This window comes from Sceloporus undulatus, chromosome 5 (assembly GCF_019175285.1).
Source record: "Sceloporus undulatus isolate JIND9_A2432 ecotype Alabama chromosome 5, SceUnd_v1.1, whole genome shotgun sequence".
Classification (NCBI taxonomy): Eukaryota; Metazoa; Chordata; class Lepidosauria; order Squamata; family Phrynosomatidae; genus Sceloporus; species Sceloporus undulatus.
This window is the reverse complement of record NC_056526.1, coordinates 125657327-125680939: the sequence shown is the minus strand read 5'-3', so window position 1 is coordinate 125680939 and position 23613 is coordinate 125657327. Positions and strand designations below refer to the sequence as shown.

The window sequence follows — 23613 nt, the reverse complement described above, 5'->3', positions numbered from 1 at the left end:
AACTAAAAAAATATATAGTGAGCCAGTGGGACATCAGGGATTGCAGTAATCACAGGACCAGTGGTGTCACTGGCAGTGTGCAGGGGATGTGGCTGCACCAGGTGATACCCCAGAGGGAGGTGTCACCCAGTGGGGGGTGGTACACTGGGGGACACTGCTACCTTCCAAGTCCTGCATGAAAACCACCACACACAACTCTAAAGGCTGCAGGGGTGAGAATGGGCGGCTGCTGCCTTCTGAGAGGGCCAAGCATGACCCCACCTCGCTGTGCCATACCCCAACCCCAAGAAGCCCTTGCACCGGGTGTCACCCCAGGCAGGTATGCCACTGCACAGGACCATTGCATTAGTCTCCCATACAAAGTTATGCTTAAAACTCCACAACAAAGACTTTTATTATATATGGAATGAAAAGTGACAGATATCCAGGCTGGGTTTAGGAAAGAAAGAGACACTAGGGATCATATTGCAAACATATGTTGGATAATGGAGTACACTCAAGAATTTCAGAAGAAAATTATTCTGAATGGGGCTCGTTTAGTGGCGGTGCGGTGGCACACGCGCCATAGGCGTGCACCCCATTCAACCCTATGCGACGTGCTGCCCCTTCTTCCTGTGTAAAGTGCGCCCGCGTATGACGTGGGCACGCTGTACTTTGGTCATATCATGAGAAGACATGATTCACTAGAAAAGACAATAATGCTTAGCAAAGTCAAAGGTAGAAGGAAAAGAGAAAGACTGTATTTCAAATGGATAGACTCAATCAAGGAAGCTGCAGCCCTGAATCTGCAAGGGGCTTTTGATAGGAGCTTTTCAGGATAGGAACTTGGAGGTCTTTCATCCATAGAGTCACCATAAGTGGAAGTTGACTTGACAACAGTTAACAAGAACAAAATTGTACTCCAGATAATTGTAGGCTGCTTCCTGTGTGAAAGTGGTGACATAGGGTAGATGGTATATTCAACTTGATATCTTTAGAAAGAAATCGCAGAACCCTTATGTGCTTCAGAATATTGCTTCAGAAACATAAAATACAACAGAATGTAATATAACCTACTGTACAATGAACATATGCCTTCCCCCTTCCTGCATAAATAGAACTCCGATATGTGTGCTATATGTTTTCGTGTGTTGTATGGAATCTGTTAAAAATCACTTTCAAAGAAGAAAACATCGCTTTTTGTGGTTAGCCTCAATAATTGTCTTGAATCGCTTTTAAAAATTGGCTGTGGTACAAAAATACCATTGTGACTACGTTAGCGGAGGCTGTTGTAGCTGTAAGTGATAGCTGTAACATGAATGGGTTGTCAAATAGTATTCCTGTGCTTCAGTGCACTGATCGCTCTTTAGAAACAAAACCCAAACTCGAAAACCTACTGGGGCTTCTAGACAGCAGTAGCTTAATCTATTTGTCATTGGAATGTAGACATTGAAGTGGCTCATTCTGTCAGTACAGTTCTCCAATTTGAATGCTTTTAGCATACATATCTGAGGGGAGAGAAGTAGGTTGTTAACTGGAAATCCTTGTGGTCTGCAAGTGCTGAGTGTGGGAGGGAAGTAATAAACATAAGACTTGGTTGCTTTACCTAGAGATACTTATTTTGTTTCTGTATATCATTACATAAAAGTGAACTTACCCAACACACAGTTTTCTAAAGGTAAGCAAAACCTAATGAGAGTCTTCTCTGTTTTAAGGAGATCACAGAGCGGCAGCTCCCTAATGGAGAAATAAATGGTGCAGATATGGTCTGCAAGCCTGATCCACTAACAAGCAGGCAGTTAGTCTTAGTATAGTACCTACACAGCACATCATACATGAACATGGTACATACAGGAAAAGCAACACTGGTGAGCAGATCATTTACACTACAATTTGATGGAAGTGTACCAAGACCTTCTGAATTAAGAGTAGTTCACAAGTAGAAGAAATATGTGTATAAAGAACACTTTAAATTCTTAAAATATAGAGTACACTGTATTGCAGTTGACAAGCTAAGAAGCATGTAATGTTCAGTTTTATAAAAACATAAAACGATCAGAACTGCTTATTGAGGCTATAGGACTGAATCGATAACAAATTATTGGCTTCCCAATGTAGTAAGTGCAGCTCCTTTTACAGATAGAAGATAAAATATTAAAGACTGGAAAGACTGGTGCATACATTTACTTTTTGTTATATAGCTGTCTTTGGTCAAACAGGCTTTGCATGTTTTTGTAGCAGGAAAAACCTGTTTCCTAGACACACAAACTATTGGATTAATGCACATATCATTAGCAATGATCCCTTTCTCAAAGCACTTTTAACTTTATGAATAATTGTTTGTCTCTTTTACCATTGCAGGTTTTCAAAGGTTTTCTGCTACAATGTGGGGAAGCAGTTTTGCCACTGCACCAACCTGGCAGGCTACAAGAAGTTTTTAGTTGTTTTTATTCATTAATTTTTTATTGTAACAGTTTTAACTTGCACTTACTGGAAGCTGTCCTGGGTCCCTCTCCTGGAGAAAGGCAGTATATAAATAACAATACATTAGAAAACATGTCTCTGGCACTCTGCAAGTGACTTCATGTCACTTCTGGTTTTATTTTGACCAAAAACCAGCCATTTTGCATGTTTCCCCCTACTTTTGGTAGACAGAGGAACTAAACAAACCACCATATTTTAAATGTATTTTGCTGCAGTTTTATTTTTTTGGGGAAGAATGACTTTTGTGCCCTCAGAATATTTTTGGAAATGTTAGGTGTGGTCTGAAGGTTCTGGGGATGTCTTAGGGAGCTTGAGCGGGTTAGACAAAAAGATTGGGAATGGCATGAAGCCCTTGGGCTCCACTGCCTCTTCCTTTGCACTAAAAGGGGAAAGAAGAAGGAGCCTTTTCATGTATCCAGCCCAGATTCTTTTATACTGTATTTGTTCAAGACTGAAGTGGAGGTCTTTGGTGTTCAGTTCACACACACAGTTTTACTGTCTCCCTAAAAAGCTCCTCCAGTGGTGGAACCTTCCAGAATGGTTTAAAGTTAGCACTAGGAGAAACATTTGTCCCCTACTCCTTCTGCTTCATGGATGGAAAGCTTTCTGTTTGTGCAATAAGAGGGGAGAGTTGGATTTATTCACTCTGTTGTGTGTAAGGTTTAAAAGTGCAGGAGATTTTCAGGGTTTTCCAAGTGCTACAGAGGAGGCTCCAGACACTAGTACTGTAGTTAGTTAAATAAAAATAAACAGGTTTTCTGTAGTAATGAAAAGTATGGAAGAAGTGTTGTGAAAGGAAGGGAAGGTCATGGGTGGAGAATGAGGTCGTATCTGAAACCCCCATAAAATTTAGTGGATGGTGCTGATTGTCCATACGCCATAATAGTCTCAACCGAAACTGTCCTCAATGGTTTCTGAATGACAACCCCCCAAAAATAAATGTTTCTGAGCAGAGCTCTTAGGACTTTGCTGGGACCCATTATTTTCCTTTCAATACTACAGTCAGCCCTCCACATTTGTGGCTTTGACTTTTGCAGGTTTGATTATTTGTGGATTTGATTAATATGTTCTCTCTAGGAATCTCAAGGTCCTCTAGCTCAACTCTGTGGACAACACCTGCAGAAATCACGCAAGAGGACCTAGAGATTCCTAGAGGGAACACTTCTCCAGGCATTTGTAGATCCTCAAGTGCAATTTTGTGGTCAACTTATGGCAGATGTTGATCATAGAGTTGCAGTGGAGGACTTAAAAATACCTAGAGAAGTGTTCTCTTAGGTTAAAAAAAGGCTTGGGTTTTTTTTTGTGTGTGTGTGGGGGTATCCACTTTCACAGGGTCTTGTGCCCCTAATCCCAGTGAATGTGGACAACCCACTATATAATGAAAGGTTAACATTCTCCGATGATTATGTTCTTGGATAAATGTAAAATAGTTCTTAGCTGACTCATGGAGGAGATTGTGGCTTTGCTGTAGCCTCTCAATGATCGTGTGTATCTTGAAGTTTGACACTGTTGAGCACCAAAAAAGGCACCCTTTTGCACTGCTAGGATATTGTACTCCTAGTGCCTGATCAACAGTTAGAAGCAGTGTGTGCGGAACAGTTGCATAACTTCATTCCAGGAAATCATTTACAATCCTTATAAAACTGGGTGTTTTTCTGGGATTTTTGACTCAACACTGCTCCCATACAGATTTTTCAGGCATTACTATGGTGTGCAAGCATCTTGGTTATTGAATGTGCTACACTGGCAAAGTAAACTATTTAGATTAATTCCATGTGTGTGCTCTGCATCACAAGTTCATACCATGAAAAGGCAAATAATAGTTATTGACACCTTTACATGTAAGAACTGAGGGAGAGGGGCTAGCACTATATGCCATAGTTCTCAAGTTCTGAACAGTCTAAAGTTGAAACAGACCTGGCTGATTGTTTACAGAGGTACCTCCTCTAATGAGAAAGGCAAGCACTTGGCTATGTCCTTGAACATATCTGTATGGAGCTAGACAGCCAAGCATAACAGTATGCTCTGGCCCAAGTCCTGGTCACTTAAAAGTGAACAGATTTATTCCTTATTATAGAAGAGGCTTACAGTGGTGGCTAACTTTGCAGTGTAAGGAAGTAAGTTGTGACTTACTGTATAAACTCATCTGCTATCCAGAGGCAATTGCTTTCTTTCTTTCAAGCTTTTGATATCAGGAACCACCTTCAGCAGGAATGGGCAGCTGTAGAAGACCAGGAGGCCACTTTATCCTTCCAAGGCTGCATCTGCACTGCAGAAATAATCCAGTTTGGCACCACTTAAACAGCAATGGGTCAGTGGTATAGGATTTTAGGAAATGGAGTTTGTAGTGGCCACCAGAGATATTTGGCAGATAAGGCTAAATGTCTCACTAAACTACTGTTCCCAAGATTCCAAAGCATTGAGCCATAGCAGTTAAAGAGGTGTGTAACTGGATTATTTCTGCAGTCCAGATGTAGATCTTGGGGAACTGTCCCCTAGCACTTGCCTCCGCAGTAATAAAACAAAGCCAAACAATTTTTACCCCAAAGTCCTCCAACCCCCTTCTAGGAGACATATTTGGAGGCCTTCCCTGAAGTGAAAAATATATTTGATTTTATTTTTTGCAAAGTATTGTTTTGACCCTTGGGAATCCAGAGGTGCTCTAAATATGATGGAAATGCCCTCCACGCCACTTAGGGATAAGTTTGGAGCATTTTACCGAAGAGTATTTGGGCATTTTATTCATGCATATGTTTTAAGCTTTTATTTTTATGATTCATACAATGCACTCCTTATTCTGGTCAATCCAGACTATGTTCCTGACATTAGCAGGATTATAAATCTCAAAATTGAAATAGGAATGGATGGGTGTAGTTTCTTTTCTCTTTGTGTTGTCTCAGTCTGCAAAATGTCACTTTCATTATAGGTGTGTTTTTTCTGGTGTCATGACAGTGATAACACAAATGTGCCTTTTTCCTCCTTCTCCACTACTTCCTCTCTCCTCTTGCTTTCCCAACTTTCTATCCTTTAATAAGATTGATTTCCAGTTAGAACCATCACCAGCTGAGCAATGCAAATGGTTAGACTATACTTGGTCCCTTTCACTGTTGAGGGGTTTCATGCATCCTGGGCCAGATAATCTTTGAGCAGGCATATTATGGTTGAGGCTGGATAAACATACCATCACACAACTCTACTTTGACTATTTTTTTTCTACTTTGAGCCTTCAGGGAAGGGTGGATTAGAAGTTCAAACAAACATAGTAAACAAATAAACATGCCGCCACATGAGAGTTTTCTTTTCAAAGAGTGATTCAGGAAATCTTTGCTTCAAGAGTGTCTTAGCTGAGTCACAGAAGGTAAATATTGAAGGTATTATCCCAGAGGCAGCCAAAGCAAAACTGTGTAGAATAATGTACACTTCATATTATGTAAGTGAGGGAGGTAAATAAATCGACCGTAATATATATTTTGAATTTGCTCATGGGGGTATGTGTGTGAGGCTTGGTGTAATTGGCAGTGCTGTCAAGGTACAGTACAAGAAAAAAGTGCAAAATTGTAAGAGAAAAATAGATGTACTGGGAAATAAGTTCTAGTTGTGAGGTATTATGTGTGATGTAATGGCTTTCCAAATTCTCATTGGGCTTAGGTAGCATACCCAATTGTTGGGGTTGATGGGAGTTGTAGCCCACCAACATCTGAAGGGCCACATGATCCACAGTCTTGTATCTAAGGTCTGATGAATGTTATTATGGACTAGTGTTCATTTTAGAATAGAGTAGGGAAGAAAGATACCCTTGAAGTATTTTTCTCCTTGTGTTTTAAAAAACCAGTTACATGTTGATTATTCCTTATCCAAAATCCTGAACCTTTAAAATGGGTGGTTGAGATAGTGACACCTTTACTTTTTTATGGCTCGATGTGTACAAACTTTGTTTTAAGCACAACATTATTAAAAATATTCTATAAAATTAATTTCAGGCTTTGTGTATAAGATGTATATGAAACATAAATATGTATCGTGTTTAGACTTGGGTTCCATCTACAAGATATTTCATTATGTTCATGCAAAATCCGAAGAAACCTGAAATCTGAAACACTTCTGGTCCCGGATATTTCAGATAAACCATACTCATTCAACCTGTACTTAAACAAAATGATATTTATATTTGGGAAAATGGGGAGGGGATCAAGTCTGAGCTAGGTGCTCTTGACAGTTTTTGTTATGTGTCTGTGTTTTTAAAGCAATATTGTCAGCTTTCCCTTCCTCTGCATGCCTTTGTCAGTTGCAGGGTTTGTGATTACTCAGACTAAAGCAATGAATGGATAGTTGGATCTTAAAAACAAAGTATATTACGCTCTCATCTTGGATAAATACCTGAGAGCTGCCTTCTTATACACTGCTGTGTACTGAGGTTATGGTCTCTTAATCTGGAGGGGAAACATTATGATCTTTTAATCTGAGGAGCAAACAACATAAATGTTTGTGCATTGTGTGAAACTTTCACTGAGTAATCAGTTCAAGGAGGAAAGGGCTTTACTCCCACTCCTCCATTGTCTTGTGGCTCTAACCTGGATAGCGGTTCTGCAAACTGTTTTTTTTATAAAAGAAGAAAGTGCCTAGTAAACATATTTCAACAAGTAGATGTTAGCCTAATGTATATTTAAAAACATTTGTTGTTGTGTGCCTTCAAGTCAATTCTGACTTATGGTGACCCTAGGATTTGTTCACAGAGAGGCTTGCCTATGCCTTCCACTGAGGCTGACAGAGTATGACTTGCTCAAGGTAACCTAGTTGATTTCCATGACTGAGTGGGAATTTGAACTCTGGTCTCCAGAGTGGTAGTCCAATGTTCAAACCACTACATCACACTGGCTCTAGTGGAATGTTAATCACATTAATTCTAGCTAGATCAAGGTCTTTTAGCTTTATTTTTTATGAAACAAGGAATCTTGTTTGCTTTTTCAGTGTGTCCAGTTCTAGATCAAAGTTGGGAATATAGTTGAAAACGCTACAATCAAGAGCAATGAATTAAAACTGAAGAGACACTTGAACAATCAAATGGGGAACACCTGAGAATTCTACCTATTGAGACAATGACAAGTTAGAGGTACAATCAAAATGAATGTTGAAGATATAGAAGGAAAGGACTTGCAGCCTCCTTTAATCATCAAGGATGAAAATGGCAATAAATTTGTATGCAACACAGTGACCTTGAATGGAGGCACTGTTAGCCACCACCAAGAAGTGGATGATGAAGACTATATTAAACTTAGGGATAGGAATGAGACAAAAAGCACTTCTTCATATTCTCAGTGTACTGAAGCACGAGACCAGCAGAAAATTGCCAGTGACTATATCTGCATGGGGACTTCAGATCTAGAAGTCACACATGTCCCTTCTCCAAAAGAACCATTGTACATGTATGCCTTGAATCAGACTTTCTCAGAACCAGAGAGCCTTCTCAAAAACAGTCGTTCAGTAAAAAATACCCAGAGTTGTAGTACTGAGGAATCTGTGCCTTATTGCCAGGCAAACTTAGCGCATTTAACGCCTGATGAAGCTACGGAGCTGAATGCAAATGCTGACATCCAGGATGGGTTAAGCTGTGCCCAAATGAAACAGGAAGGTGCTAGTTCAAATGAATCTTTTATTACAATTATAAATCTGAGGGATACGATGAGAACTAAGTGTTATGAGATAGGATGTGTTCCTGTATCTTCTGAGGAAACTTGTGAAACTATCTCTCATGCCCACCATGCTGGATCTCCTAAGCTAAATGTCTTCAGCAGCCCAAATATAACAAACATCATCCATGTAGAAAGAAGAGTGCTTCCTACTGCTCTTTCACTAACAGAAAATGAGGTCACCAATTATATTGACTTGGTATCACAGAATAGTGAACAACATGAAAAGCAAGGAAACCAGGTTGCTGAATGGCCTGAACCTCACTGTGGGGGCTCACCTGAACTGGAACCATTTAATTTATACGAAAACAAGGATAAGAGATATATGCATAGCACGCCAGAGCATGATGAAAATAAATGGCCAGCTGAACCTGGAGCTGTTAGTGGCTTGTGCCCTCTTGCAGTTCAGAGTTTCAATGAGCATTTAGGACAGGAATTTTATGAAGACAGAGGAATATTGACCAAAGTACCAAATATCCCTGAAGGAGATCGTGTTTTGCCAGTTGGACATGAGGGAGATCATGCTTTGCTGGATGGACAAGATAAAGTGTTTGGGGCAATACAAAATGATATACCAAAGTTAGAAACTGTTGTTCTACCTGAACCTAATTGTCAAGCAACTTTTGTGGTTTTTAATTCTACAAATGAACAAAACTTGACTTCTCCTCCTGCAGCAGGGCCAAAAAACACAACCTTTGCAGTGTTTACCATGCCAGAAGAAGCTGGTGATGGGACTTGTAAATCTGGAAGGAATGCTCCCTTAGGGAAAGAACAGCTCAGGAGGAATTCATTCAAAAATAATTGTGAACGAATTGCCATTAAATCAACAAACCGATCTCCCCTTGCAGCTACCATAACCAAAGCTAGGAAAGCAGAAATAGTGAGCTTTCCAAAACCAAACTTTAAAAACATCAAGCCCAAAGTGATGTCCAGACCTGTATCTCAGACAAAAGAGAGTGCAGCATTAAAGGCCACTCAAAGATCCCCTCAGCTATCTGTTGCTTCTTCATCTTCCCCATCTTCTTCCCCAAGACAGCCGCTGTCTTCAATTGCAACACTGAGAAGAAAAACTGAATTGGACAAAGGTACAAAAGCAGAAACACCAATGAATAAGACCCATAAGCAACATCTTAATAAACACCTTCCTAGCCAAGCTCTGCATGCTGCAACTCATTCCGAAAACACTTCCCACAAGGTTCCAAAAACAACAGCATTAAAGCAGAACGTGGAACAGGTTGACAGAGCAAGATGTTCTAATTCAGTATACTGTCCCGGCCCTGTAATGTGCTCTCAGGACTCAAGTGGGATGCCCTGTGACAAAATGGAAACTGGAGGGTCCTGGGTGCCACATTGTGCTTTGAGTAATTCTCAGATACCTCAAGAGGAGGAGCAGCAGAAGGACTGTTTGGGAATGCCAGCAGAAAGCTCTGTTCCAGATGCTACAAATGAAGCTTTAAGACTTGCAGATCTTCCTTCGGTAAGTTTTTTAAAAACTTGATTTGAATGTATCTTCAGGCCATGTGTTTAGAGCACTGGTTGCATGCTATTGAAGCGTGAACTTTTTGAACCTGTTAGCACATGATATTTGTTTCTTTGAGTGGGAAAGAAAATCTAATAGTTAGTTTATTACCAATTTTGAACACACATTGGTATGTGTCCTGGTGGCTACAAACCACATGAAGTTATTTGCTGCCTGTTTCTACTCCAGAGAGCAGGTACGATTAGCAGTGGGAAATTAAAACCTGGGTGCAGCCTATGCAGCTGTGATGTGCCTGTTTGCTGAAAAATCTAATACAAGAAAGCTTGTTTACACCTAATACTATAATCTGAGCTGTAAACGTTCTCTGCATAGCTGGATGTAATCTGTTTGAATACAGTAATCAGTATGACCTGGATATGCACCCATATAGCTGCAAAAATAGCTTTCCATTCAACATTATTTAGGCTAAAATAATCAAACATCGTGACTGACACTGAAAGAGGAAACAGCATGTGAAAACGATGTTATATCAAACTACCTAGGTGACAGCTACTAGTTGTAGCGATTGTAGAATTCTCTCCTTTCAGTACAGTAATTAAATATTACACAAGTGTCAACTTCAGTGAAGGTTCTTAGCAAACCTACAAAAAAATTCCTAAAGTCAGTTATAAAGCCTGTAGCAATCTGGAAAACTTAAAACAATCATTTTAAGGGTTTGCAGGTATATCCCAGAATATAAATTTTCTAGCTTTTTTTTGAAAATGTAACTTCACACTGATACTGGATGAAAATAAAAACTTCAAAGCGACGTTCATAGATAAGTGGCCAGTGGTGATTGTTCTTCCACTGTAGTGGTAGCTTCTATCCTGAATTTGATACACCAGGTGGACATAGTATAGCCTTTGGGGTGTATGCTCCCTCTGGACCCTGCTTTTATGGACATTGAAGCCCCCCACCTGTCCCTCCAAGTCCCTCAAATCATTTTTTAATAAATTGGCCAATTTTCAGGCAGTTTCCCCTTAAAATATGCAGAAAGCCCCTCAAATGCATGAAAACACACAAAATATCCCCACCCTCAAGCACTCAAGAGCCCCACATTTCCCTAAAGACATTCATTATTCTTTCTAATCCTTCTCAAAATGGCAACAGCAAGTGCCATAGTATGACTCCCCATTGCCATTTAGAGAGGGACGGGCATTTGGGCTTGCTGTATGGAGATGCAGGACATGAGAGGGTGGTCTGGGGAGAGAAAATTGGCCTCTAGTACCCACATAGTTGCCTACCCCTCCCATATGCAAAGTGTCTGGATTGACTTGTGGTCGCTATACATAGAATTCATAGGAGGGGAAGGGGCCAGTCTCTTATCACACAGTACGTTCTGTGGAAAGGAGAAACAGTAAGAGACTACCACTTCTTTCCTCTGGAAGCTATTGCAGATTGAGAGGATGATCTCCCCCCGCCTCCACAGACAGGTCCTCGCAGAAAAGGACCTTGACTCAGTATGCATTGGTTCTTGGAGAAGGCAGAAATAGTGCAAGTCCCTCTTGCTGCTTCTCCAAAGCTCAGGGCATAATGACTGCTGTCCTGTGTATATGCCAGAAATTAGCAGGGAGGTACTCATTGGTTTTTAACTACAAATATTTTTTTTGTTGGCTACGAGTCTGGAACAAAAAAGGTGGATCCTTGCTTCTCTTCACAAATCCTTGGCCAGGGAAAACTATCTTTCTCAATTCTACTACTAATGTTTTTTATTTTTGTTGAGTGCCTTCAAGTCATTTCTAACTTCTGTTGACCGTAAAGAGAAACTACCATATGGTTTTCTTGCCAAGATTTGTTTAGTGGGGTTTTTACCCATCCTGTGAGGCTAAGAGACTTGCCTAAGGTCATCCAGAGTTTTTCCATGGTTGAATCCTAGTCAAACCTTGGTCTCCTGTAGTCCTAGTTCAACAGTCAAACCATTACACCATAATCTTTACTTAAAACTAGATTACGTACTTGAAAGCTTATTTGTTAAATAGGAATATAATACAGAAATGATGTTTGAATGTGCTGAATATTCTACAACCAATTCTACATTGGTTGCATACCTTATCAGGAAAAGATGAAACATGTGTAGAAGATACTGACCAAAACTTCCAGCATAAAGTGATTGTGTACAATTGAAGTTGTTTTATTCAGTCAATTTGCTAGTTAGTCTAGCTTGATACCCTACTACAGGTTCCATTGTCTTCCTAGAATCTGAGGCCCATGTTCAAATCCTGCTACCTAGGAATAGGGTTGACCCTGGAATATTATAAAAACCTTATTTGGTTTGTAAAAAGAGTTTGTCCATCTCTTTGGAATGCAGCACTAGATGACCCTTGTGGTCCCTTTCCATTCTGTGATTCTGTCATTCATATTGTGGAACATACATTCTCCTACTGAGCTGTGAGGCCTTCCTAATTCAGGATTGTCTAGTACTCTGTAGAGGTTCTGGATGTTATGTCCCTTACCCTCTCCTGTGAACCAGGAGGTTTCAGGCTGGTAAATGACATTGTCATAAGTATTTAGCTCTTCTTTTTTTCTATACATTTAAGTTTAGCAATTCCTGTATACCAGGAGAGCTTATGTTTTCATACCCCAAGCAGACTTCTTTATCTCCAAATCAAAATTAAATTTAAGAACAAGGTGCTGTCCATAAACTTATGAACATAGCTGCCTTATCTGCTTAAATGAGAGCATGTTAATATATATAATTAAAACAAGTGTTTTTCTGATGTTGTATCTGGGATACCTTTAATTTGGAACATATTTTCAGCAGGTTGTGACCAGTGTTGTTTTAATTATCTGCATTTTAGTAGCACTATGAATATATAAAGCTTATGGACTTTGGTTGTACTCTGATTCACATCTCCTGTTTTTGTTTTTTTACATTATGTTGAATACTATAGGTTCCTGTGCCTAAAGCAGATATAGCACAAGGTCAAACTTTATCTAAGGACAGTCCCATCATTTTAAGAAGCAGAGCACCATCTAAGATTGCATTCCGCTCCAGGAGAGGAAGTGAGAGTAAAAATACTCAAGCAACCAAAGGTTCATCTCCTCAAAGAGCAGTTCGGTCATCAATTTCTGGTGAGAATTTTTTTTAATGTGTCTCTTTGAATGGAATGTGCTATGATAGGACATTACAAATACAGTGGTGCCTCGGGTTACAAAATTAATTCGTAACGCGGCCGCTTTCGTAACCCGAAAAGCCTTCGTAAGCCGAATTGCCATAGGCGCTAATGGGGAAAAGTCACGATTCCGTGCGAAAAAGCCGAAAAAAGCACCAAAAGTTTTTTCGTAACCCGAAAAAACATTCGTAACCCGAAACAATAATTCCCTATGGGATTTTTTCGTATCCCGAAAATTTCGTAACCTGGGTATTTCGTATCCCGAGGTACCACTGTAACATAATTTTGAAAGTTATATCTGTGCTAAATGGATACTGCAGATTAGTGTTGACCTCAAGTCATGGATCCACTTTCAATCAGAAGGGGTATATGGTGTAAATTGTTGTCAGTGCTAACATTAAGTGAGGATCTGTTTAGCTTAAGTTGGCATTTTGGCTAAAAATTACAGCACTCTCCCCTTGCAACTTTTGCTACTGTAAATCAAACATTTACTCAACCTCACTTGTCATTACTAAGCTTTATGGCTATCCAAACCTGTTCCATGTGCACAAAAGCAGAGCTTGGAAACACTTGGGGGGGAAATATGGATGATAGATTCGAGAAGCCGCCAGCCAACAGGATGACAAATTTAGGAAGTTTACTCCAAAAAGTAACTCTTCCAACCCTGACAAAAAGGGAAGCTTCTCTGCTGTTTGGCTCCACAGTTGCTTGTTGTGTGTTTTGCTCCTTACCTTGGGTCTTTTGTCAAGAAATCACAGACACTCAATTAGTCTGGCTTTACAGTCTTGCTGCAGTTTATGGGTAGCTCAGTGTATGTTGGTGTAAGTGACCTACCAGTGGGTGAGACAGAACCTGGCAAATTATTTTGTAAAAGGAACTGCAAACTAAGTTGTGAGTCAGCTGTCATCTCAGACCACATGGAGATCAGAGGAGTATACACTAAAAACATTAAAACAATATAATAAAGATTAAAGTGCAGTACAACCAAAATATTTAGGCGTACTCAAATGACAGATTAAAAAGGAAAGTCTTAATTGGCTTTCTAAATGTGAGCAATAAAAGAACTATATGGATCTATTGTTAGAGAGCAGAGTTGTGGGGTGGCTTCCACAGAAAAGTACCTCATGCATTGTTACCTTAATAGCTGAGGCTACATTGCAAAGAATGGTATTATGGCATAAAGCAGTCTTTCTAGTAAATCGGCCCCAAGCCATATTGGACTTCATAGGTCAAAATCTACATTTGTAGGTGAACAAAGACATTACAATAGAAATAGCTAGTCCATATAATTGGTGTGAAAATGAGTCTTATATCCCATCCCAAGTATGTTAAATGCATGTACAGTATATATTTAATATATTTTGCTTTTACACTTAAATACAACATTTGTTTTTTATTTTTATTTATTTTTTAAATACTTTATTTCACAGTGTAAGACATACAATTCATAATCAGATCCTTCAGTTGACATAAGTTCAGTCAAATCAACTTGCTTTAACAGAGAACTTTTAAAAGAACAATTATTATTTAAGCTAGCAGCCATAAAATCTGAATTGTATTTTGTTACTTAATATTGGTGTAGTCCTACACAATCGTGGGGAAAAAACTGGTTTAAGCATAGCAAAACAGAAGCAAACTGGTGTTGGGGGTATAAGGAACCTGGGTTCCCTCCCCCATCAAACAAACATAAAAAAAAACCCTGGCTTGGAGAGAGTCTGAAATTCACATTTCGCCTATATTATTATATGTACAATATATTGTCAATTGACAGACATAATAAAGTAGATATAGATATAGAAATAAGTTCCGCCCAAACTATAGCCTTTTGTCTTAAATCTGGGGATTTCAATCCCATAACCTGTTGACCTTTACCCATTTCCTCTGGAAATGTTGTTCCGTTTTTCCATTTATAACCATTGTCAATTTATCCATTATAGATAAATCAGATACTTTCGTAATCCATTCTTCAAGTAGATCTGTGCTTAATACCTTCCAGTTTCTAGCAAATGTAAGGTGAGCTGCTGTGACCAAGTGCAGAACAACTCCTCTTTCATCTTGATTTAATTTTACTTTTACGTCTTCCACTATATTCAATAGATATAGTTTAGGGTTTAGTTCAAATTCGATTTGCAAAATATTTTGCATTTTAACATGTATCAATTTCCAAAATTTAGTCGCTTCGGGACACTCCCGCCACATATGATAATAAGATGCATTAGGTTGTTTAAATTTCCAGCAGCTGCTGTCTTTATTTCCTTTTATCTTGGCCAATTTTAATGGTGAGAGATGCCATCTATAAAACATTTTATAATAATTCTCTGTTAGATAGGTACTTCTTGTAAATCTTAAGATTCTTCTTCCAAACTTTCCCCCAGCTTTCTAGTGTAATCTGTTGGTCTATGTCCTGCATCCATTTAACCATATTTACTTTTACTGTCTCTTCTTCCAATTCTATGTCAAGAAGTATCTTATATATTTTGGTTATCATTTTTTTTTCTTTTGAGATATAATTTTGTCTAACTCATTTGTTTCTCTTTCAATTCCTGTATTTTTAACATCTTTTAAGAATCTTCCTCTAATTTGATAGTATGTTAACCAACATACATCTATTCCTTCTTCCTGTAATTCCTTTATTGTTTTCATTCTTTCTTCTTCGCCTTTTTTAACTCAGATGTCATTATAAGTAATCCATTTCCTTTTATATGTCTTTCCTGTTTTATAGAAGGCTTGTAAAACAGAGGTCCATCTCGGGATTTTATTATATATATATTTTAATTTTTATTCCATATTTTAAATAAGGCTTTCCTTATTACATGTTTGTTGAAGGTTTGGCAATTTATATCCTCATTGTAGCAGAGATAAGCATGCCACTCTCTTTCCAAACCATCACTTTCTAGGGCAAGCAATCTTTTTTCTTTTAAATTTATCCAGTCCTTAATCCAGATAAATGCGTTAGCATTATAATAAATTTGCAGATTTGGTAGGCCCATTCCTCCTTTTTCTTTACAATCCTGAAGTGCTCTTGTTTTTATCCTTGGTTTTCTACCTTGCCATAGAAATTCTTTAATGTCTTTAGACCAGATTCTAAATGGTTCATTTGTTGTGATTATGGGGATAGTCTGGAATAGAAATAACATCTTTGGAAGGATATTCATTTTTATTGTGGCTATTCTTCCTGTTAAGGATAATTGTAGTCCTTTCCATTTCCTTAAATCTTCCTTTACTTTTTTCCATGTGGTGACATAATTATTATCAAAAACATCTGAATTTCTATCTGTGATTACAATTCCTAGATATTTTATTTTCCAAACTATTATGATTTCAGTCTTTTCTCCTAATTCTTTTTCTTCTTTTTCTGTAAGATTTTTCGTTAATAATCCACTTTTCTTTTTATTGATCTTGATTCCCGCTACTAGACTGTACTCTTCTAAGAGTTTGATTAATTTTCTAATGCTATCTGTGGGATTGTCCAAAAATATTGCGATGTCATCTGCAAAGGCCCTTAGTTCAAATTTATGATTCTGTATCTGGATTCCTTTTATCTGATTATCTTTTCTTATCTTTCTCAATAAAATTTCTATTGTCATTAAGAAAAGCAGTGGGGAAAGAAGGCATCCTTGGCGTGTCCCTTTGGTTATATTACATTTTTCTGACCTCTCTCCATTGATTATTAATTGTGCATGTTGTCGTTCATATATTATATTAATCCAATTTTTAAATCTATCATCTACTCCACTTTGTTTTAATATCTCTTTCATAAATACCCAACTTACATTATCAAATGCCTTTTCCAAATCCAGGAACAAAATTCCTATTTTTTTTTTTCTTTATGATTCTCATAATATTCTATTAGGTCAACTACTGTTCTTATGTTGTCTTTGAATTGCCTCTCTGGAAGGTGAACAAAGACATTACAAGAGAAATAGCTAGTCCATATAATTGGTGTGAAAGTCTTATATCCCATCCCAAGTATGTTAAATGCATGTACAGTATATATTTAATATATCTTGCTTTTACACTTAAAAACAACATTTGTGAATACCGTCAATTAGGATTGAAGTTGTGGTATGAGAAGAAAGTATAACCCTTTCACTTTGGACCATAGTTCCAGTGAGACAAGCTCCTCTCTCTCTCTCTCTCTCTCTCAAACACACACACATACTTGTGCACATGCAAGCACATATACAACTACTGTTCTTGTTATGTGCTTTCGTCATTTTTTACTTATGACAGCCCAAAGACAAACCTATCAGAGAGCTTTCTTGACAAGATTTGTTCAGGGAGGTTTGTCTTTACCTTCCTCTGAGGCTGAGAGAGTGTGACTTACCCAAGGCCACCCAGTGGGTTTCTGTGGTTGAGCAGGATTTGCTCTCCAGAGACATTGTTGAACACTCAACCCACTACACCATACTGGCTCATAGCCACAAAGAGATGCTTTCGTGACCTCCAAGAGTAGAGAAAACAATACTTTTCAGGGAATATGTGTTGCAGGGAAGATAGCATGCTCAGCAGGATTGAATCTGTTTGGGAGCAGGATGTGGCTGTGCTTTTAAAGTAAAAAATAGAGATATCAAATCAGCCTGTGGTTTGGCTTCAGAAGATTGTCCATTATTGCAATTTTTTTTGTTTGCTTTTGCTTTGTGTTTTTTTTTTAGCTGAGTTTTATATGTGGAACAGGTTGATCCCATAAAAAGTTCTAAGCATAACTACTATGTGTGGGCTGGAATTCATGAATCTCCGTGCCTGTCCAGTTCCTCAGATATTAAAATATTAATGGTCTTCTTTCTCTTATAGTCAGTGAATACTGGCTTGGCTAGAAAGTGGTATATGTAGTGTTGCTTTAAGTGACATCTAACTTTTGTTAATATTGCCTTGTTTTACAGGGTTTTGAAACAGTTTTTTTTTTCTGGGGTGGATGGATGATGAGTCCAGGGGTTTGAAGAAGAATGTGGCAGGCCACACATTGCCCTCCACTGACTTAATACTACTGATATGAAAACAATGTCCACCAAAATTGGAAATTTATGCAATTTGGGATATTTCATCATACTATAAATTATCCCAGCAACCTTGTTCCTCTACCTTTACTCTGTTGGTTTTGACAGAGGTTCTGTTTCTCAGCAATCTGTGAAATTGCTTACTCAGAGAAGTAGTGGCTTGCTTGAAGGCCACCTGGTGAGGTTTCCTTCTGAGAGATTTTGAACCTGGCTTTTCCCATGACCATAGGCAGCACTAAACCACCTTAGTGATTGCCTTTCTTCTTCCCTGCCAGGTTGGTTAGTCCCCTGAACTATGGCCACCCATGGGATAGAATAGCATCTAAAACTGAGTCACAGCATTGAAGTTTTTTATGATGCTGATGTTGGTTCTGGTTGTCAGTTTTTTATTTATGTGAAACTTTGAAACACACCTCAATCACTCAACTGAATAAGGACATGAGGTTGATGTGTATCTGTACCGCTGAACAACTACCCAATTCACATCCAGCACTGTAATTGAGTTCCATTTTGAAGGCACTCTTCTGATTCAGTGGAGATACATTTCAGAGATATAGTAGTGTGGAATATCAGTATGCAAAGGGATCTTGTAGCACCTTTGAGACTAACTGTGTGAAAGAAGTTGTAGCAGAAGTTTGACACATCTGAGGGAGTAGAAGTAGTCTACAAAAGCTTGTGCTACAACTTCTTTAATGCAATTAAGTCTGGAAGGTACTACAAGATCCCTTTACATATTGTTCTTCTGTTTCGTAGATACTGCTGTCTCTCCTCTTTGGCTGAAAAGGAACTCCATAATTAGCAAATGGACTGTCATTGGTCCAAAAACATAGCAGAAACAATCCAGTTTGAGACCACTTTAACTGCCTTGGCTCAGGGCTAGAAAATCATGGGAACTGTAGTTTATTGTGGCACCAGAACACTCTGACAGAGAAGGCTGTCTCATGAAACTACAGGTCCCAGAATTCCCTAACACTGAGCCAGGGCAGTTAAAAAGTGGTCTCAAACTGGATTATTTCTGCAGTGTGTTTTGGATCATTGACATTTCCCCATGCAATTGTCTAAAATTACGGTTATCTAGCCACAACACCTCTACTATGTATGCTCAGAATAAATACTTTCCCACCCTTGGCTTTTTAAGCATTGTTAACTGTGAAGTTAGTCTGGACATGAAAAGCTAACTCTGAAGGATGCCATCATTTAAAAAGCATGCTAATGACTTGTAGCCAGAAAAACCTGTTTTAATTGGCCTGGTTTTCCCACCCTCTTCAAGGTGAGAAACAGCCTGAATTGTGCATGTCTCCTTTATATACATGCAGACATAGAATTATTTTTCTATTTGGAGTTTTGTTATTGTTATTGTTTTAAATTACATACTTTCTTTTTAAAATGAAACAGGTTTTTGTTTATTTAAAAAGAGCAGACTGAATTAGTGGAGGTAAGCAGATGAACCTCCCCTTGGTTTTTTACTCTAAAGAACAACATGAGTTAATTTGTAATTAGAAAGATGTGTTCACTGTCAGATAACTCTTCTCTGTAGTGGAGGGTGGGAGTGGGGAATACCATTGGCCCTGAATTTTATGCTTGGGGTAGTTCTAGTCTTGTATAGGTGTGGACTTTGAACTGATATACTTGGTAGCTGGAGCTGGTTTACATTTGACTCTTAAACAGATAACTGGATGTGTCATCACAGGCTATAGAAGTCCAGCCTGGTCACATCTGGTTATATGAAATGGTCTACAGTGGTCCCTCCACATTCACTGGGGTTATGGGTGAAGGACCCCCGTAAATGTGGAAAAAGCACAAAAAAACGCTATTCTTTTAACCTAAGAGAACACCTTTAGGAATCTCCAGTTTCTCCAATATAACTATATGGTCAACATCTGCCAGACATTGATCATAGAATCATGCTGGAGACCTACAAATGGCCAGATAAGTGTTTTCTCTAGGACTTTCTAGGTTCTCCAGCACAACTCTGTGGTCAATTTCTGGCAGAGTTGCATGGAAAGACCTAGAGATTCCTAGAGAAAACATATTAATCAAAACTGCAAATAGTCAACTCCGCAATATTCAAATCTGCAAATGTGAAGGGTCAACTATAATTTGTCCTTACGGTAACATTTTCATTACTGTATCACCTTCTGTTTCACTGAGCCAATATATTATTGCTAGCTTCTTCTCTGGTAACTGACAGTTGAGAAGATTTGGCCCTGCTCTCTTTATGGAGTTGTAGACTCTTGGGACAAACCAAAGTTGAACAGCCAAGACCTGTTATAATACATATGCTCCAACTGTCCCAGTTTGGCAGAGACAGTCCTGATTAATCCTGTCATCCCATTTTGTCAGCTGCTTTTAAAATGTCCCAATTTCTCTCTCTTCCTCCCATTTCCACCCTTTATCCTCAGCTTACTTCAATTTCTGCAGACTGAGTTCAAAGTGAACTCAGTTAACTCAGAAGAGGGGGAAGTGGAGAGGAAAAATCCCTGTTGACCTAGGCAAAAGCAAACTGCTGCAGCCCCTCCTCTTGAATGTCCATCCTCATTAATGACTTCTGCCTTCCTGACCGCACTCTAACATTGCTTGACCACATGTGTGGCAGTTTCCACCTATTAATTTTTTTAAAAAAATCTGAAGTTGTTAAGTAGCTACACATAAGAATAAGTACAGTTTAATATTCTCAGTTTTGTTTAATATTCTCAGTTTTAAAGGTAGTAAATATAGGTATGGGTATTTTTTCTGTTTAACAGAGCCAGTGTGGCATAGTAGCTTGAGCATTGGACTTCAACTCTGGAGAGCATCCACAGCTTGAAAATATTCCAAAAAAGTATAAATTCCAAAAAGCAAACCTTGATTTTGCCATTTGATATAAGGAACACCATTTTGCTATGCCATTGTATTTAATAAGATTTGAGCATCCTCGGATTTTGTTATCCATGGGGCGTCCTGGAACCAAACCCCAGCCTATAACAAGGTCCCACTGTAAAGGATCAATATATTTAAGGTGAAAAAGAATTATGTAGACAACCCAGTGTAACTACAGCAGAATGCATAAATTTAACCTCTTTATTCTCAAATCTTGATTGCTTCTCAGGTGTGTGTGTTGAATAATTACAGATTCCTTCTGAGATCTTCTGTCTCTGAACCTTCTTCCCTGCATCTCTCCCTGTCCGTGGGAATTAGCCAGAGGCCCTTCTGCTCTCCCGCCTCCCCTGTAAGGTTAATTAGAAAGGCCATGTTAACTGAACAAATGCAAAAATAGACCTTAGGACTTTTTCAAGACAAAATGACTGGAACATTCCATTTTTAATAAAAGCTACAAACACTTTGTACTAATTAATGGTTGGACAAAGCATCTGTTAGATCACAAATGGGCAACTGTGGGAGAATCCTGATGGGGTTTTTGTTTTTCTTTATATGTTGTTGGACTGACTAGAGGCCCACAATTCCCCACCCCAGCATTAGACTTTCTTTTTGACCTTACATAACCGTTTGATGAAAGAAGCTGTACAAATATCAGGAAATCTATTCCAGCCATTTTTGGGAAGGGGACGGATAGTTAGAAAATTCTGCTGGAGGTTAATTTAAAGTTCTCTACTTCAAAATTGTATACTTTCCAACTATCCCAGGTTACTAAGAACAGTCCCAATTAATTTTCTGTCATCCCACTTTTTCAGCTGCTTTAAAAATGTCCTCGTTTTTTTCTCTCTCACTTTCTCTGCTTTGTCCTCAGCTTTCTTCCATTATGCCAAACTGAGTTCAAGGTGCAAAAGTAGTTTGCATTCACTTAACTCAGTGCTACGAGAGGAGTAGGCAAATCTTTTCTTTCTCAGTAGATGCATGTAAAAGCAAAGTGCTGTAGCCTCTCCAAGCTTGTGTGATATTCCTCAATAATGACCACCTTGACCAGACTCTGATGTTACTTGACCACATGTGTCCCGGTTCTCATCTATGAAATGTTAAAGGATATGAAATTGGCATGGACCTTTCTCAACCCAACCTTTCCTACACTGTCAAATTTCAGATCAATTCTCTGAGCTGTTTTATGTGGATAAACTGTAGGAACGATTGCTGTTTCTCCTTGCATTTCTTGGTTATAATGGAATCATATTCATCTGATCTGGTGTTCACATAGGACTGCCCCAGTGGCCATATAGTAAAGGAATAAGACCTTTGGAGTACATTCACATAGTTTCAGTTCTTAAATTCAATTTGAACTGGAAACTTTACAACAAGATGGATACGGGAAAATGTCTTCAATGAAACCTGATGGCAAATCCTTTTGATTGAACTTTCAAGTGGTGGGAAGCACTTAATAGGCTCAGAAGCTAAGCAGGCTCATCAGTCTCACCCTCTCCCTCATTGAGCTCAATTTTAACTTGTATGTTTGCACAAGGAGGACTCAAAAGACCCAGGATCTCCCAGGATAATAATGTTATTGTACTAAGGGGTGGGTGGTAGGGATTGTCTAGCCATCTAGATATTGCTGGACTTCAACTCCCAGCAGCCATCGGCAGCATAGCTAATGGTTATTGTACTAGGAATTAAAAACTGTAGAAACTTGTGCGAGGGGTTCCTGACAATAATTTAGTTATGCTAAGTTTACATCTGTACTTCTACAGCCCAGGATGTATTAATAACATTTATCAAATGAAGTTGTACCCATCCTGGTTTGAAGCAGTAACATTTATATCCTGTCTTTCTTCCAGAGAGCTCAAAGTGATGCACATGGCTCAGTTTGTCTCCACTTTATCTTCACTACAACCTTGTAAGATAGCTTCCCTTAGTGTTACTGGGCCAATGCTACCCAGTCCTTTTCACAGCAGAGTTTATGTCCCAGTCTAACTAGTAACACCAGTGGCTCTCCAAACATTCTTGCTTGAGAGCAGGATGCTTGCCAGGACATCAGTTTTCAGTGCAAGCGTATAATGGTTCAAAGGACCATTCTCTCCTCCCTGCCTCTTATTGGATCATGAAAATTTATTTCAGTTACACTGACCCTTTCACATGTAATGACTGAAGAATAAGCAGCTGATGATACTGTCCTCAGATGCAAGAAACCAGGCTGTCTTGATTCATGCGGTCATGTGTATTCTTCCAGTTCGTAATGCCATTTTGATCATGTTTGAATTGTGCAGAGTTCTAAAAAAAAGTTAACATGTGGACTACAACTTCAAGAATCCCCTAGCCACTGTGACCAGTGGCCATGATGATCGGAGAATGGTGGGAACTATTGTCCGAAATAGCATGTTCAAGCTCTGAAACTAGGCCTTTCTTAGACTCTTGGCCTTACTACCTCATTGGTGAGAGTGAAATCCTGGTCTGCAGGATTTCTTCTGAGTTCATGTCCAGTGAGTGGGGATTGTATAGCCATCCAGATTTTATTGGATGCAATTCCCAGCAACCCTAGCCAGCATAAGCTAATGGCGAGGAATGCTGAGAGTTGCAGCCTAACAACAGAAGGCTACAGGATTCCCAACCCTGGTTTAAAAGATAGAATTTTCTTGCATTGCTAAATAGGGTTCTCTTTTCTACAGCACTGTGTAGCATACATAGGTTAAAGTTTCTATTTGTTATATTTACTGATGACTGATATAATGAATACTCAGTTTTCCCCAACCTTGGGGAACCTGACTTGACTCAGAGAGCTGAATTCACTGTTCACAAATCTGATTCTGTTTCACTTGCAGAAACTCAGCTGGGTTATCCCTTATTATAGTTATAAACAACAGTGATGGGAGTACTTTTTCAGTTAAAACAAATGTGTTAGGAGGCTGCAGTGTTAGGTCTATCTATCTATCTATCTATCTATCTATCTATCTATCTATCTATCTATCTAT

General features: G+C 38.8%; 1 protein-coding gene across 3 annotated transcripts in view; it reads left to right on the top strand.

Moving 5' to 3' along the window:
• MTUS1 (microtubule associated scaffold protein 1) overlaps nucleotides 1–23613 on the top strand; it is a 142280-nt gene that overhangs the window by 27065 nt on the left and 91602 nt on the right. For all 3 annotated transcript variants that reach the window (XM_042470528.1, XM_042470526.1, XM_042470527.1), the window contains exons 2-3: nucleotides 7432–9627; nucleotides 12561–12741. In XM_042470528.1, coding sequence (XP_042326462.1) covers nucleotides 7585–9627; nucleotides 12561–12741 — 2224 coding nt within the window. In that variant the 5' untranslated portion in view covers nucleotides 7432–7584. The remainder of the gene's footprint in view (nucleotides 1–7431; nucleotides 9628–12560; nucleotides 12742–23613) is intronic.